The sequence below is a fragment of the Notolepis coatsorum genome, assembly GCF_963971535.1.
Source record: "Notolepis coatsorum genome assembly, chromosome: 7".
NCBI classification, from domain to species: Eukaryota; Metazoa; Chordata; class Actinopteri; order Aulopiformes; family Paralepididae; genus Notolepis; species Notolepis coatsorum.
In genome coordinates, this window is record NC_140171.1 from 76443103 (window position 1) to 76461871 (window position 18769).

Sequence of the window (18769 nt, forward strand, 5' to 3'; positions counted from 1 at the left end):
GAGAATTTCACGCCAGATAATCCAAATTCAATTTAAATAGCGCTGCCTTTTTAAACCAGAGCCCCGTTCGGAAACACAGGTTTCTATGAAATAAGATCCAACCAGACTGCCTGAGAGGGAAAGAGGGGGAGATTATTTACTTATCTTCAATTTGCTCCTATTTAGTTTAAATAAATCTCTCATCCAATCTAATCTCTCAGATGGGAGTGTTGCACAACAGCCGTCCGCTCTGAGTGGGGTGAGTGAATGGGCTAATCCCAGGAGAAAGACTAATATGAGTGGTCCATTTCATTACACCATTGGGTCTGGTTGATCTGTGGGTTGGCATGCTGAACAGGTAACCCTCGCCCCGCTTCTCCCATTGAGAAGGCACAGAAAAAAAGAGGTTTGGATGCTAGTGGCATCCATTTTCTTGTCCAACAGTCACTTGAGAAGCAAGAGATAGACGTGGAGGAGGAGAGCGATAGAGCGACAGCAGGGGAGGGGGAGGGAAAGAGAGAGTAGGAGTGAGGGAGAAAGGCATGTGGAGTGAGAAGGAGACAGACAGACAGGAGGAGAAGAGGAGAAAAGAGGAAGAGAGAGGGGGGAGGGGTGTGGGATGTGGGGTGGAATTCAAGTATTTAAACTATGACCAGAGAACTTATAAACACTCACTTGGCCAAGTGCTTCATAACCAGCCCCAGGACCTGGCGACTCCTCTCCGGCAGCTTGTGGACGAGGCAGTGGATGGCTTGGAGACGAGACTCAGGGCTCCCACCCTCTGTACAGACACAAGAGCAGCAATGCATAACCATTATTATCTCCATTACTCAGGTGGTGGGAAGCCAAAAAGAAAAACCTGTTTACAGTTTACTCTGTGCCTCATTGGATCGACCGGTACTCTGGCCCATAGCCGGCAATCACAGCTTAGCAGGGAATCATGGCAGACGGTACGGAAATAGCAATACAAGGTGTGCAGTCATTCAGTGGGAGGTGCGGGTCTCCCCATTATTTCAATGTGTAAGTCCTGACAAAAACAATACGGACAGATAACAGAGGTTCCACCGATAACACTGTTGTTAACACTTTCACTGGCACTCACGAGATATCTCGGGTTTCCGATAGTTATGTTGAAAGCCACTCTCTGATTTTTTATTTTTTTATCTGAAATCATATTGCTTCACGCGAGCCTACCCTAGCATACCCGAGCGCCGCTGGCGATCAGATGTGGAAAAAGGCGCCCCCTATCGTCTCCCAGATGACATAAGGGATTTTGGAATGGACTCAATGAAAATAGATGGGGGAAAAAATCCTGTACTCCACATTTTCCAGTCCACTGATGCAGCCGGGGTTATCACAGTTCATTCTGGAGCCTCTGAGACCCGCGGAATCATGTACTGCACTGTACACACGTTGGATCCATACACTTATCGATTTTTTCGAATGGTGATCAGGAATTGGAATATACCAGTTGGATACCATCTGATGTCAGGTAAGGAATCTATGTTATCAGTGTTAGGATAATCAGACTAATTTTGATGAAGATATAAGCTGTTTTGTGAAATGGGCTCTTTCGGTTTCACTGTAAAAGTCCAAGAGGAAATGAACACAGCGATTATCCGTGCGCGGCTCGAATGTGCTTGCGTGCACGTATAATATTGATCATCTAGCGTTTATTTGAAAACGATTCATAAATAGGCCGACAAATATCAACGTTCTGGAATATTCCAGTAAAAGACGATTATCATAGAATGGTCTAGAATGAACTGTTTTTTACCTCAAAACGGGTGCTTTTCAAAATGCTCTCAAACGGAAATGAAGCGATAAAAAACCAATCTGCCTTGACAGCACTGACTGGAAAAGGATTCTTTGATAAGTGATGGGCAGATTAGACACATAGCCATAATTTAAAACATAGATTAGGCGATATTAAGCGTAACATTGGCGCCGATGGTGGCATTGAAGTGCTAACTCTGGCGCCACCTCGTGGCACTCAAAGTGTTAAGAGATTCCGAGTCTCAGACTATCCGCCAAGTACTGATCCAATAATGTTAGTTTTCCTCTACATGATATAATCAGATTTCTTTTCATTTTAGAGATGTAAAAAAAACTACAACAACAACCAACAGAAAAGCAATGGATAGATTGACCCCTAGACAAGTTATGATTAATTTGACACAGCATGGGTTCATAATTAAAAGGCCCACAGTATAATGAAAAAACACCCCCTGAAACGATAACTTGACAAAATAACTCCCCCAGGAGTCAAAATGTATTGTTACGGATGCAGTCTATTTATGTGGGGATTTATGTATGCTATGCGTGTTATGTACTGTATGTAGGCAGGGTTTGTTCTGTTCTGTATTTGTCTTCCCCTGTCTCTACCCGTCTCTTTTTCCCAGATGCATCCCCTGGTTCCAGTCCCCAGCACCACCTGGTCCCAACCAGCACCTCAGTCACCAGCACCACCTGATCCCAATCTGCAATCAAGCACCCCCACATCCTTTCTGTAGTCAGTCTGTGTTTAGTTCTGTCTCTCTGGCTTGTGGTGTAGAGCTGTGGCTCTTAGGGTATGTTTTTGGTAGAGCTAGTGAAAGCTCTGGTTCGTTGCACGGTGGGTTTATAGAACCCTATATTTTGTGTTATCCTTTATCGTAGAGATCTGGCTTTTTCGGTATGTTGTGCTAGAGCTGTGGCTTGTGGCATTTAGGCTTTGTAGAGCTGTGGCTTTTGGCTATGTTGGTATAGGGCTGGTGAAAGCTCTGATTCGTTGTGTTGTGTTTTAGTAGTCATTATCTTTTGTTGCACATTCGTGTTTAACCTAACCCTTTATTTGTTTGTCATTTGTCACCCAGCCTACGGTGATTACTTTTCCATGTATTAACCCTTTGTTTTTGCACACAGGGACTAGTGAGGACAGGAAGTTACCCTGGGGTCTACATTTGACATCACATAGGTTACCTGCTGTTAAAAACCCTAGTTTAGAGTGAGCACCACCCACTGTACTTTTTATGGTGCTTAGCGCCCATAAAAGGGGGGGGGGGGGGGGTTATTTTCCTTTGATTGATGATTTGGTGCCACTGGTAGTCCTCCTTGCTCTGTGTTGCTTTGTAACTGTAAACTGTTTCCTGGTTTTGTGTCGCTGCATCCTCACCAATCATGTCTGTTGCCTTATGTTGCGCCCCTCCACAGGGGTGCGTAACATGTATCTTGAAGAAAGACAATGCTTTAAAGGGGAACTATCTTATAAATGGCCTTTTTGAGTGTTTAGCATTGTTTCCTAGCTATGTGAACTTATATTAATATGATCTATGTCTCAAAATTCTCATATTGGCGCATTCTTCCAATTCTCCTCTCACAATATTCACCCTCACTGAACTGAGTCGTTTGAAAATGTGCCCTATATGTGATGTCATATAGTCACTGCTGCATGTTAATGTTCAGGCGAAGACGACGCTCCGCAGTGGTTTAGGAGCCCAGGCTCAAAACAGCTCGCGATCTTGAGGTAGAAAAATGCTGTTTTTGAGGACTTGATTAGAAATACAAAACGATGAATAAAAAAAATATATATATTACAGAGGTGTTCCATAGACTCACAGGAATTGTGTAAAAGTGCCCAAATAGTGAAAGAAATAGTAAAATAGTTCCCCTTTAAAAAAAAAAAAAAAATGTATATCCTCTTTTTCTCCGCCTGATTTTCTATGCTTTTCTCCTCATCCCAATTTAGTCGTTATGCCAATTCCCCCCCTCCCCTACCTGGTTGTTGTGTGCATGTTCCCCCTACTGGTTGGTATAAGGGAACCCTGAAGTCTACCACATGCTTCCTCCGACACATGCAGAGACAGCCAGCGGCTCTCTTTTCACCTGGCAGCGAGGACTCTCATTGGTGAATTGTAACGCGTGGGAGGTCACGCTGCCTTCACCACTTCCTGCCTTTCGCAGAGCAGGCGCCCAGACCTGACCTGTAGGCGTCGTTGTCCACAACGCCAGATTCCCACCCACGACTTCCCTCCCGCTAACTCAGTCAAATGAGTTAGTATCAGTCAAATGAGTTAGTATGACAATCGGTCCAAGCCGCAGGCAATGCTGACTCCGGTAGTCGAGACCGCAGCCTCTTGCATTGGTGACGAGTGCAATCTCCGCTACCCGACAGCCTAAGAAACACAATGCTGAGGAAATAGTGCACCAGTAATAGTGCTTCCGTAGTACATAGAGCTATGAACAATCTATGAAAGTAATGAGGGGAAGAGAGACATATTGTTAATTTTTGCCCTACATATATACTGTGATATATAGGGTTCAGCCAACAGGGGGCTGTAGCCTGGAAACATAAAAAGGGTTAAAACTGTTGTAGAGAATGAGACACTCCAACCAGATACATGCGAGGAAGAGGAAGAGGTGCCATGGTGATGTAAGGTCTCTCAGTCTTCCTGGGACTTGGCAGTGAGGCCCCACGACGCTGGTCGTGGAGATAGCTTTATACTACCGATGCCACCGTGTAAAAGGGTTGTTAAAACCACCAGGATCATCCCTTAAACATTCCCTCACACATGGACATCTGTCCGCCCACGCACGCACGCGCACGCGCGCACACACACACACACACACACACACGATATCATGATTATGGGAACAAGGATTTTAATGGAAAAAAAGCTTCTTATGGATGCTGTCATCCTGTCAGAAAATAAATATTTATTGCTAATCCATTTTTTTCCGTTATGAGGGCATTGCAAGCGGCTGATAAAAACATCAACCCTGATCCAATTATATTGTAATCGTTGCAATGTGATTATTTTCAGATCATCTGGGAAAACATTTCATATCCAAGTAAGGGATAATGTCCGACGATCTGCACATTAACCTGCTGTTTTTATCATAAATTGATCAATCAATTAATCTTATGTTTCTTTTTCAAATGTAGCCAAGAGTAAAGACCTTTACCCTATCAAAACAGCAGTTGAAGTGTATATTTTCAGCACTACTAATGATTAAATGGTGAATGAGCTCAGTGAGCGAAATCAGAAGAACCTCAATGTTTTCATGGTGTTATTCACCGGCAAAGAAGCAACAAAAAAATCATAATTTATATTCTCCTTTTTTTCATCACAATTTACTCAAGCCTAGTAACGGACACAATATTTCTGACACTGGGAATACATACCCCCAGGTCCCTAGATGTTCCTAGATACCAAGAACATGCAAATTGACCTTGTAGAAGTGGAGCAATCTTCCATTTATTTTCTGAAATCTGAATTTCTGAAAATAGGGCTACAGCTTATATTTTAACTCATTCAGCGCCGGAGCTTAATCCGTGAGATGGCGCTAGTACGCCACCGCTTTAAGTTAATGAGGGGACTGCGAGATTTGCGAGTGCTTAAAATATATCTTAAATTATAGCTATGGGTCTAATACACCCGTCAATTATCAGTGAGTTGCTTCCAGTCAACATGTACAAAACGGATTGTTTTTTCATCTGTACATTTCCGTTTTATACAGTTTTGAATATGAGTATAGTTTGGGTGCTTCTGAGTAATTCCAGAGAAAGACGTGATAATAGCGTTTTAGTGGAATACACTAAACACGTTGTCATTTTTCGCCTGATTATCAAATCTTCCTGAAATCAACGCTAGATCATTATTATTATCCTTCCTCATGCAATAATGAAAAGAGCCCTGGACCGCGGGGCTCTGCCGCCGCCTCCTCCCACCCAATGGCACACAGCCACACACACACACACACACACACACACACACACACACACACACACACACACACACACACACACACACACACACACACACACACACACACACACACGTCGATCGGGGTAGAAATAAATATCAGATCAACGATCACATTTATATATATATAATAATAATAATAATAATAATAACTTTATTTGTATAGCACTTTTCATACAGAGGTTGCAGTTCAAAGTGCTTCACAACAGTAAAAATACAGGCATGGGTGAGCATAGCAGGGTATGGTAAATCACAGTGTTTCACATTAGGATCTAGCATCCTAATAGGCTCTCTATTCAGTAATACAAATAATAAAGTAGTGTAAAATGATTAAGTTTAAAAATAGTCTAAAAATTATAAAATAGAACGGACATACAACAGTAAAAAATGTAAATAGCAAGTTTACAGTAAAAAGTGTGAAAAATAGTTTAAAATGATTCAGTTTAAAAATAGTCATCAGTGTTATGTACTAGAGGCCTGGTCACTCCTGTGTTGCCAGGGCAGGCAGGTGAGGGCTGCCAATTAGCCAATTAGTGCTGATTGGTTACCTGCTGGGGAGCTTCAAAGGCAGACCCAGAAACACACATGCACGGTCTGTGCCTAGTGAAAGAGCTGTCAGGTTCTTACAGTCCTTGTCCGTTGGGTTACCAGTACATTAGTTTATAGTTATATTAGTAGTTCCTTGGTTTAGTAGCATTTTTGAGTTGGAGCACAGGGTTTTGGTGTTGATTACACATAGGTTGCGTACCCATGAGCCAGGGTCGTAACAATTGGGCGCTCATCCGGGATCTTTTACCCCTAGAACTTTGTTTGGTGATTTTTTTTTTTGTTGCACGGGGTGTCATCATATTATGGTTTGGGTGGTGTTCGTTACACATGGTGTAACGTGGGGGCTGAGCCATTTTCATCAAACAGGTGAGTATGCCGTATTTGTTTGTAATTTGATGTGACTACTTATGCTGTTAAAATATATAGTTTAGTAGGCACCACATGTAGATAGGGACATTATTTTCTGGTTGTGGGTTAGCGTCCGGTGCACCACGTACTCCTGGGGCGGTCACTGAAATGATTGTATATGATCTTTGACTGGTAGCAGGTGTGGTTGAAGAAAGTTAGGTCTACAGGGCATTAGTTTAAGGGTAGGTAGGTTAGGGCGGCCAGGAAACACAGGTAGTGTGGTAGGGCTTGATTTAGTGTTTCTTAGGGTAGACATGTGGTAGGCCGGGGTTTTCTGCAGTTTAGACGTAGAAGCATATGTGGTCACATCAGGTTAGAAGGCGCACCTGTTTGGAAAATTTTGTTGGATTTATTTTGTTTGTTTAAGTGTTTGGTGAGCATACCTGGTAGCACCTAACACCCTGCGTGTATGACACGTCTATTTAGGATGGGTGTGTTTTTTTTTATTTATTTTTTTGGTTGTTTGTGCAACCTGGAAAGGTGCGCTCCGTAGAGCTCACATTTCCACTGTGTTCCATTCTGGTTGTTATTGTTGGCAATTAGCGTTATTCATGGTTCTTCAGTGGTTCTTCGTTGTTCTTCAGTGGTTCGTTAGTGGTTCTTTGTGTCTGTGAGGTTGGGTGTGTAGCTTGGGGTGGCTAGTTCAGTGACAATGGCTTCCATCAGGGACTTTGTTGATCGCCCGTCTCATGACTTATTAGACAAATTTTCCAAAGAACAACTGCTCGAGCTTGCTGTGCACTACAAGGTCGAGCTTACTCCCGGTGAGAAACGTTTGAAACCATCTGCCTTGGGTGCTTTGCGGGTTTTGCTCATTAGGGACCAGGTGCTTGAGGAGAGGGTGGGGGAGCCTCCATCGTCTGGCGCGTCTCCGCTATTACCTGGTGTAGAGGGTGAGTGGAGGATTAGGGAGTTGGAGTTTAAGGAAAGGCAGCTAGAGCGAGAGTGTGAGGAGAGGAGAGAGGAGCGTGAGCTTAAGGAGAGAGAGAGTAAAGAGGAGCGTGAGCTTAAGGAGAGAGAGAGGAAAGAGGAGCGTGAGCATGAGCGTGAGTTTAAGGAAAAACAACTGTGACCCCTTAGTTGTCAGGGCCTCTACCACAACAGCGATAACGGGTACCACAAACACCGGTACTACGATCGTGAGAGGGCGTCTGCTAGCACGTTGTCCCTCCCACGAATGTGGCGAATATCCAAGTTATACGCCTGGAGGAACAAACTCCATCGCATCAAACGATGATTCGAATTCACACTGCTGCTACAATGTGTTTTGGTTGGTAGGGCACAAGAAGCCTACACTGCTCTGTCCCTTGAACAAAGCGCTGATTATGAACTTGTTAAAGCTTCCATATTGAGGGCTTATGAGTTGGTCCCCGAGGCCTATCGTCAGCGTTTTAGAGGTTATCGTAGGCAGGAGGGGCAGTCTTATGTTGAATTTGGAAAAGAGAAGGAGAACCTGTTTGACCGGTGGTGCACCTCGCAAAAAGCAGAGTCAAGGGAGCAGCTCAGACAGTTGGTTCTCCTAGAGGAATTTAAGAGGTGTGTTCCTGATAACGTTTCCACACATCTAAATGAGCATAAGGTATCGAAGATAGCCGACGCTGCTGTCTTGGCTGATGAGTTTGTGTTAACACACAAGTCTGTCTTTGTAGAGGAGGGCCGTGTGGAGTCCAGGGGTAGTAGGCGTCCTTCTCAGGGGAGCCGGTTCCCGGCACCCGTGTCTGCTGGTCGGTTTACTTCGACTCCTAGGCAAGGTGGCTCTGCTAGTGCATTCCCAGAGGGGGTTATCTGTTTTTACTGTAAGGAGCCTGGTCATATCGTTGCTGGATGCCCTGTGCTTAAGCAGAAAAATGTAAAAACTGTGGCTCTGGTAGAAATCATAGACAGGACACCTATGCCGACATTAGAGGGTGGGGTGCGAAGTATCAAAGGTGCAGACGGGGAGCTAGAGGGCTCCTCAACATTTAGGATGGAGGGATTTGTTTCACTGGTTGGTGAATTAGGATCAAGGCAGGCTGTTACAATATGGAGAGATACAGGAGCTTTCCAGTCTCTCATTCTGGATGGGATTTTGCCATTTTCGGAAGATTCTTCATTGCATTCCGGTGCCATTGTTCAGGGCTTTGGAGGAGGCTTTGTGAATACTCCTTTGCATGAGGTCTCGCTAAACTCTCCCTTAGTATCAGGCAATGTTGTCGTAGGAGTGTGTTCTCACATTCCCATAAAGGGGGTGTCCTTCATTCTAGGGAACGATTTGGCCGGTGGCAAAGTGCTGGCTACTCCAGTTGTAATTCCCGTCCCTGTAGTTTCTGAGGTTCCTGATGAGCTCGCACAGAAGCATCCAGGAGTGTTTCCTGTGTGTGCGGTAACACGCGCAATGTCAAAGGTCAAATGTGACACCCATGAGGTTGTTAACTTAGATGGTGATATGACACTTAGTGACACGTTCTTTGTTGAGTTGAAAAGTGGCCCTGATGAGGGTTTTGGTAAGGTGATACCGTCTCATGAGCAGTTGGTACTAGAGCAAAACAAGGATGTCTCCTTGTCGTCCCTCTTTGAAGAGGCGGTTTTAGAGGATGAAATGGTAGATACGTCTCAGGGATACTTTGTTAGCAATGACGTGCTCATGAGAAAGTGGACACCACCTAACCTGTCCAGTCTGGATGACTGGGGCAGTGTGTTTCAGATTGTTGTTCCAGCCGTGTATCGTCCTGATATACTGCATCTAGCACATGATCATGATCTTGCTGGTCACATGGGGGTCAGGAAGACTTATGACCGTGTGCTGAGACATTTTTGTTGGCCTGGTTTGAAGTCAGATGTGGCACAATATTGTCGCTCGTGCCATGTGTGTCAGGTGGTTGGTAAACCAAACCAGAAGATCCCTCAGGCTCCTCTGCAGCCTATCCCTGCCGTTGGGGAACCTTTTGAGCGGATCCTCATTGACTGTGTTGGTCCCCTCCCTCGAACTAAGACAGGGAACCAGTACCTTTTGACTATTATGTGTGCAGCGACCCGTTTTCCTGAAGCCATTCCTTTACGCAAGATCACAGCCCCAGCTATATCCAAAGCTCTGGTTAGGTTTTTTTCGACTTTTGGCCTACCAAAGGTCATTCAATCAGATCAAGGGTCTAACTTCATGTCCCGTCTCTTTGCTCAGGTCCTCCAGCAGTTGTCTATCCAACATTGCCCTTCCTCTGCCTATCATCCAGAGTCCCAGGGGGCGCTGGAGAGATTTCACCAGACTATCAAAACAATGCTGCGGGCATATTGTACAGAGTTCGACAAAGACTGGGATGATGGAATCCCTTTGCTTCTGTTTGCTGCTAGGGAGGTAACCCAGGAGTCTCTTGGATTCAGCCCGGCTGAGCTGGTGTTCGGCCACACAGTGAGGGGTCCTTTGAAACTGCTGAAGGAAAAGTGGTTGGCTGACCAGACTCCTTCCTCTACTAATTTGTTGGACTATGTGTGTGACTTCAGGCTTAAGCTTAGTAGAGCATGTGAACTAGCGAAAGAGAACCTAAAGGTAGCCCAAGGAAAAATGAAGGTGTGGTATGATAGGCGGGCCCGACATAGGGTGTTCTCACCGGGAGACAAGGTGTTGGTTCTCTCGCCTATTCTTGGGTCTGCATTACAGGCTAAATACAGTGGGCCATACTCCATTGAGCGCAAAGTTGGTGAGGTCGACTACTTGATTAAAACTCCCGACCGCAGGCGCAAGAGTAGATTATGTCACGTCAATATGTTGAAGGCGTACAATGATAGGGCTCAGATTGACCAGTCAGGGGTCAAGCCTGTGGCTGTTCTAACAGTTTCTGCATCTCCTATTGTAGCCGACTGTTCTGTGTCGAAGGAGATTTCTCAGGGCCGGTTGCCAAACACCCAGATACTAGGTGACTTGGACTCACACCTGTCGTACTTACCACTTCCTGAGCGTACGGATGTGGTGTGCCTACTTAGACAGCATACACGTTTGTTTTCTGATGTCCCTAGTCGTACTAATGTACTCGAGCATGACATTGATGTTGGTAGTGCAGGGCCAATTAAGCAACATGCCTATAGGGTGAATCCGGAAAAACGAAGGATCTTGAGTAAGGAAGTAGACTATATGCTGAGACATGGCATTGCGGAGCCCAGTTCTAGTGCGTGGAGCTCCCCCTGCCTGCTTGTTGATAAGCCAGACTGCACTCATCGGTTCTGTACTGATTTCCGTAAAGTTAATACAGTAACCAAGCCGGACTCGTACCCTCTGCCTCGGATGGACGACTGTATCGATCGGGTGGGTTCAGCAGCCTTTGTAAGTAAATTGGATTTGCTAAAGGGATACTGGCAGGTTCCGCTTACTCCGCGAGCACGTGAGATATCCGCTTTTGTCACACCAGAGAGTTTCTGCCAGTATACAGTGATGGCCTTTGGCATGCGAAATGCCCCAGCGACGTTTCAGCGGCTAGTGAACAAGGTCCTGGGCGGGGTAGCGTTCTGTGAGGCATATCTGGATGACCTGGTTATCCACAGTTCCTCTTGGTCACAACATGTGGAGCATCTGGCCGAAGTGTTCAAGCGGTTGGGTGATGCTAACTTGACAGTTAACCTTGCGAAATGTGAATTTGGACAGGCCACGGTTACCTACCTGGGTAAGGTGGTTGGACGTGGGCATGTGTGCCCCGTTACAGCTAAGGTGGAGGCTATAGTGGGCTTCCCTGCTCCCATCACCAGGCGGGAGTTAAAGCGCTTCCTAGGTATGGCAGGGTACTATAGGAGTTTCTGTAGGAACTTTGCTTCTGTTGTTGCCCCTTTGACCAATCTGCTCAGTCCTAAGGTACCTTTCGTGTGGACTGAGACTTGTCAACAGTCTTTTGAGAGCATCAAGGGTATTCTGATTAGCGCTCCCGTTCTGTCAGCTCCCGATTTTCAACTGCCATTCAAGTTGGCAGTGGATGCTAGTGACCTCGGTGCTGGAGCCGTCCTCCTGCAAGAGGATGCATTAGAGGTGGAGCACCCAGTGTGCTACTTTTCTAAAAAGTTTGACAGGCATCAACTGCACTACTCTACTATAGAGAAGGAGGCGCTCGCTTTGGTTCTTGCCTTGAACCATTTTGATGTTTACGTGGGATCCTCCAGTTTACCCCTTGTTGTGTATACAGACCATAACCCTTTGGTTTTTCTTCGCAGCATGGTGAATTCGAATCATCGTTTGATGCGATGGAGTTTGTTCCTCCAGGCGTATAACTTGGATATTCGCCACATTCGTGGGAGGGACAACGTGCTAGCAGACGCCCTCTCACGATCGTAGTACCGGTGTTTGTGGTACCCGTTATCGCTGTTGTGGTAGAGGCCCTGACAACTAAGGGGTCACAGTTGTTTTTTGTTTTGTTTATGGGTTGTTGTGTAGTGGTTGCCTCTTGGGCAACCAGTTTGGTGGGGGAGGTGTTATGTACTAGAGGCCTGGTCACTCCTGTGTTGCCAGGGCAGGCAGGTGAGGGCTGCCAATTAGCCAATTAGTGCTGATTGGTTACCTGCTGGGGAGCTTCAAAGGCAGACCCAGAAACACACATGCACGGTCTGTGCCTAGTGAAAGAGCTGTCAGGTTCTTACAGTCCTTGTCCGTTGGGTTACCAGTACATTAGTTTATAGTTATATTAGTAGTTCCTTGGTTTAGTAGCATTTTTGAGTTGGAGCACAGGGTTTTGGTGTTGATTACACATAGGTTGCGTACCCATGAGCCAGGGTCGTAACAATCAGTAAGAAGTAAAAAGTGTGATAACCGACACACTAAAGCAGCTAAGACTGGACTAATGTGCTCTCTCCTTTTGGTTCTAGTTAGCAGTCGGGCTGCGGAGTTTTGGATTAGCTGAAGCCTCTCTGTGGTTTTCTTAGGGAGACCTGTGAAAAGTGCATTACAGTAGTCTAACCGGCTAGATATGAATGCATGAATTAGCTTCTCAGCATCGTTCTGATTAATAAATGGTCGTACTTTAGCTATATTTCTGAGATGGAAGAACGATGTTTTCGTTACTTTGCTAATATGAGAATTGAAGTTCAGTTCTGAATCTATGATAACCCCGAGACTAGTGACCTCAGATTTGATCCAAGGGGTTAGTCCTCCTAGGTTCTTTATTAACGTTTCTTTTTTAGTTTTGGGGCCGATAATTAGAATTTCAGTTTTGTTCTCATTTAGTTTCAGGAAGTTCTTACTCATCCATTTATTTATTGCCAGTAAGCAGTCTGTAATGGAGCTAATCGCTGTATCATTTGGTTCAGCAGATATGTACAGTTGTGTATCATCCGCATAGCTATGGAAATCTACATTATGTTCTCTGATGATATCACCCAGCGGTAACATGTAAAGGGAGAAGAGTAAAGGACCTAAGCAACTCCCTTGTGCAACTCCATAGTTGTTGTCGTATATATCAGACATGTGCTCTCCTAGTCTAACATAGAATTTCCTCCCTCTGATGTATGTTACCTGTTAATTGCACAATGTTGTTTTTTATTGGATTCTATTATATGTTGTACCACTGTATTGCACATCGTCGCGGGCAAGACCACCCGCATTTCATTGTATACTTGTATGCCGTGACAAATAAAACTCTTGACTTGACTTGACTATGTTTTGAACCAGCTTAGCACATGTTCTGAGAAACCGACAAGGTTTTCAAGACGATCGATTAGAATATCGTGATCGATTGTATCAAATGCTGCACTGAGATCTAGCAGGACAAGGATGGAGATCTTATTCTCGTCAGAGTTTAGCCTGAGGTCACTGATTATTTTGGTGAGGGCAGTTTCAGTGCTATGATATTTTCTGAATCCCGACTGAAATTCTTCTAAGATGTTGTTTTCTTCAAGAAAGGAATTTATTTGAACTGAAACTATCTTTTCAAGTACTTTGCTAATGAATGGTAGGTTGGATATTGGACGATAATTTGCCATTTCATTACTATCCAAGTTAGGTTTTTTTAGTAATGGCTTTACAACTGCTGTTTTAAAGGCATCTGGGAAAATACCAGTTCTAAGGGAAGTGTTTATGATATCTAGCACAGGGCTTGAAACACTATTAAACACCCGTTTGAAGAAAGCTGTAGGTATAGGGTCAATGTCTGAGGTGGAGGAGTTACATTCTGAGACAGTTTTGCAGAGTACATCTAATGTGATGCATGTGAAACTTCTCATGGTTACATTGCACGGTTTGCTGCAATCAGCTTTATTTCCATCTTGAGTAATGCTGGCCCTGATCAAGGTTATTTTGTTGTTAAAGAATAGTGCAAGTTCTTCACACTTAACCGTTGATGACTGAGGAGGTGTAGGGGCAGTGTTGAGTAGTAGATTAATAGTGGAAAAAAGGATTCTGGAGTTTCCAGCATTTTCTGTAATGATTTTAGAGAAGTAGTCTTTCCTTGCTAAGCGGATGGATATCACAGCATATGGTGGTTTTTGTTTTTCTCCATTTTCGCTCTGCTGCACGACATTTCCTTTTTTCTTTGTTGACAGCATTATAGTTCAGCCAGGGCGAGGCTCTGGTTTTTTTCTTTTTCATTTTTAGTGGGGCGACAGAATATAATACAGATGACAGTGCATCATTGAGATTTTCTACCATTTCATTTAGAGAGCTGTCATGATTGTGTGGTTCATGTAATCTGATAAGATTAATGAACTTTGATTCAGCCTTGTCATTTAGGAGCCTCTTTTTAACTATGATTTATTTTTTTGTTTTAGTAAGGGTTATTGTAGTATCAAAAAATATACAGTGATGGTCGGAGACAGGTAATTCAGTTATTGAGACATTTGTTATGCTTAGCCCAGTTGTTGTTATAACTAAGTCTAATGTATTTCCAAGCTTGTGAGTTGCATTTGTTATATGTTGTGTTAGGTCAAAGCTATCCAGTAGATTTGGGGGCGGAGCCAGGCGTTCATGGAGTGAGACGTGTTTCACGAGAGCTCCCTTCTATCATGCAAAATACACTTTTTCCCCATTAGTCTTTATTTTATTTTTATTTGTTATTTGTCTGCTTGTTGAGTCGTCGAGTTTCAACTACTTTCGTCGACTTTTTTCAACTTTCTGCGATGTCGGTGGAGACCAGATCCATGAGCACTCCAGCCGGCAAACTGCCACCGGGTCTACCCTCGCTGTCGCCCGTTATCAGTGAGATAAGCGAAGCTGTTCTCTCGGTCATGACCAAACTCCATGCAGACTTTGAGGTACGCTTCGCTGAAACACAAAGAAAAGTGCAGGCGGAATTTTTTGATACCCTTCATCGAGAGATGACAGAGGAAATTAGGTTGGCGGTCGACCCGCTGAGAGAGAAGATGGAGTCGCTACATGCTGCCTCCACGGCTAATGCTAACGAACTAGCCACGCTAACGACAGAGGCCTCACTACAGGGCGAGAGGCTGGCGTGTCTGGAGAGCTCCCTGCTGGCTAGGCAGGCTGAAGTTGCCAAACTACAGTCAGTAATTGTGGAAATGCAGTCCCGGGAGAGACGCTACAACATCAGGATTGTTGGTGTACCGGAGGGCAGTGAGGGAGGTTGTCTCTCGGAGACCATGCCGGAATTGTTGCAGAAAATACTGGGGAAAGATGTCCTCCCCAGCCCTCCCGTATGCGAGTCGGCCTACAGAGCGGGCAAGACCAGTCCTGGAGTGAACAAAGAGCCGAGGCCCATCATTGTCAAGCTAAACAGGCTACAACAGAGAGAGCTCATCATGCGGTCGGCCCGTGCCAGAAGGGGTAAACTAGGTCTCGGCGATCACAAAGTGGCCATTTTCGAAGACTTTACGCCGGAGGTTCAAGCACAGAGAGGCGAATACAAAGTGGTCATGGCCAGGCTATGTAAACTAGGCCTGAGGCCTACGCTATTCGCCCCTGCGAAGTTATCTGTGCTGTGTAAGGGCGATGATCGTCGTTCATTTTGGTCGTTGGCTAAAGCGGAGGAATATCTCGGGGGGATAGCCGAGACTGTAGCTTGATAACTATGTCGGGTGAGTGACTTGGCGATGTGGGCCTAAATACATTGATAGGGCGGACTACTCACAAATGCTTGTTGTCATGCCCAGACAGGCTAACTGTCCACTGCCCATCCAAGCTAGCGGGGCATCACAATGACTTCTGTTACTTGCTAATGCTGACCTCATGGTCGTACGTGTGTGTCGCCTCTATGAAAGCTAGCGAGCTAGCTGGACAATGTACATAACAGATTCTAGCGTGCTAGCTGGATTCATCACTAGCTTACGCGCTAGCCTCGGGCTAACTAGCAGGCTGTGTCTATCGCCCGCGCCGAGACATTCGAGACCCGTTAATGTTTACGTATTTTGGTTGTTGTTGCTGTTTAAGTGACATCGGTTTGCACAATTCAACGGTGATCGGGTCCTTAACTAACTTCTTGTATGCTTTAATTTTTTATATCCAGGCTGTTTTGAGCTTTGGGCTCCAGTAGTAGAAGGTCGGTTGAGTATATATATACAATATATGATAACAGGTTGTGTCAGGTATAGCTTATTACTATCCCCGGGTTAATGAAGGTGTTTAATTCTATTCTTATATAGGATTATGTCATTCCAGCCTTTGTGCCTGACCAGAGGGGCTGTTAAATGCGTGCACCTTGACCATAACCCTTTTTCCCTTTTCTTTTTATTGTTGCTGTTTAAATGACGTCTGTTTGCGCAATTTAACTGTGATCCGGTCCTGCCTTAGACTATCTTCTGGTATGCTTTAATTTATTTATTTTCCTTTATCCATTTGTGCTATAACATTGCGACATTGATACGCAGATTCGGAGGTAGATGGTTTCAGGGATGATGTTGAGTAATTATATAATAATGGCTATTTTTCCCTTATAGTTGTCTCATGTTAGGGCCAAGGCTCACGGTGGTTTTCGACCGATAACTTTATTGAATTTAAATCTTTATTTTTATTTGTGTTTATTGGACTAGTGGGGGTTTAATCAGGGGTTTATCTAGAGAGGGGGTCGGAGTGGAGAGCGTCTTATTGGATCCATGATTCCAGTGGGAAACGATAGGAGGATGACCATCCTTAGTGGATGGGGCATAGGGAGGGGATTGGAGAATGGGGATAGGAGGGTTAATATTAGGACGGGTGGGTTAGGGTATAGAGTAGAAGGAGGGGGGGTTGTAACTGGGGTGGTATTTTTCTGTGTTTTCTGTACTGTTGTCCTATATGTGTGTAATTGTTCCTCCTCTGAACTCCTGGGATTGACCGTCTGGGCCCGCCTGGATCAGCGCCTCTGTCCTCAGCCTGGCTGCACTGGTATGTTCTCCACGCATTTAGACAAATTCGACCATGGCTAAATTGAATATTTAAATTTGGAACGCAGGGGGTCTTAACGCCCCACACAAGCGTGCCAGTGTCCTTTGGTTATTGAAGAGAAGAAATATTGACATTGCTCTCCTTAGTGAGACGCATTTATTGGTGGGTGATGTGTCAAGGCTAGAAAATCGACAATATCACGTTATCTCCTCATCCTCAGCCGATGATAAGACAAAAAGGAGTCGTCATAGTTACAAGACGTAACCTTGATATCAAAGTCCTGGATGTGTGGTCGGACACGGAGGGAAGGATTACTATAGCAAAAGTTGAGTTCTCTCATAGGAAGATGGCAATAATAGCATTGTATGCCCCTAACACATTTGATTCAGCGTTCTATAATACAATCACGAAGAATATGTTGGAACTTACTGGATACGCTCTCATTGTGGGTGGCGATTTTAATGCGTGCTGGGATGCGGAGATGGATAGGTCCGGGTCCTCTGAAACAAGCGACCAAAAACGGTCCTCTAAGGCCCTCAGGATGTGGGCCCAGGACACGGGGCTCGCAGACCTATGGCGCATATCCAATCCCACCCTCAAGGATTACTCTCACCTGTCAGCCAGACACAAAACCTTCTCTCGAATAGACTATGCATTCGCGTCCCCTAATATGTTTGATAGTTTCGACGTCTCATTGGTTCCCCTGGCTCTCTCGGACCACAAGGGGATTTTCCTTATGGCAACCTTTGGCAGGCTCTCCATGAGAGCTCCCAGGTGGCGTTTTAACTCAACCTTATTAAAGAACGATGATTTCTGTTCTGAGTTCAGGAGTAAACTAGCTGAATTCTTGCAAATCAATGTTGGCACGGTCGAAGACCCCAGGGTCCTGTGGAACGCATTGAAAGGATTTATCAGGGGTCATGTCACACTTTTCGCCTCCAATTTTTGCGTAAAACTAGAAGGACTGGAAACATTATATGCGGACCTATACGCATCTTTGCAAACTAACTATAGTGAACGACTAAACACACAACGTAAGATAGTCAAGAAAGAAATAAACTCCATACTTAAACAACAGTCTGAGTTCTTGATACATAGGACAAGGCAAAATTACTACTTTCATGGTTCCAGGCCTAGCCATCTATTGGCAATGAAAATACGCTCGAATTATCATTTCTCGGATATCCCTTCGATCAAGACGCGACAGGGTACAGTCACTACTGATTCGAAAAAGATCAACGACACTTTTAAAGAGTTTTACTCAGTTATATAGCTCAGAGGTTAATTTCGATAACTCTAAATTTGAATCGTTCATTGGCGGGCTTGAGATACCCCACATTTCTGAGGAAGAGGCTAAGGAACTGGGGAAACCGATCACTCTTATGGAACTAAGGGAGACGATTGCTGAAATGCAGAGGGGTAAGGCACCAGGCTGGGATGGTATTCCACCCGAGGTATATTTAGCTTTCTGGGACCAACTGGGTCCATTGATGCTCGATGTGATCAATTACGCTATCGAACAAGGGGAGTTCTCAAGAGATGTCAACATGGCGTTGATTTCTTTACTTCTCAAGAAGGATAAAGATCCCAATGATTGTGGTAGCTATAGGCCCTTGAGTCTTCTCGGGCCGATCTAAAAGTGTTTGCCAAGGTGCTGGCCCGCCGCCTGCAGAGATTTATGACGGTATTGGTACACTGCGATCAGACTGGTTTTATCCCGGGGCGCCTGGCTGCAGATAATCTTAGGAGGCTGTTGCATGTAGTCGATAACAGTAAAGACAATACAGCTCCATCCACAGTTCTGTCTTTGGATGCCATGAAGGCGTTT

At 44.9% G+C, this 18769-nt stretch overlaps 1 protein-coding gene across 2 annotated transcripts in view; it reads right to left on the reverse strand.

Annotated features, from left to right (window-relative positions):
• arhgap10 (Rho GTPase activating protein 10) overlaps positions 1-18769 on the reverse strand; it is a 282472-nt gene that overhangs the window by 92110 nt on the left and 171593 nt on the right. For both annotated transcript variants that reach the window (XM_084318126.1, XM_084318127.1), the window contains exon 17: positions 655-760. In XM_084318126.1, the coding sequence (XP_084174252.1) occupies positions 655-760 (106 nt within the window). The remainder of the gene's footprint in view (positions 1-654; positions 761-18769) is intronic.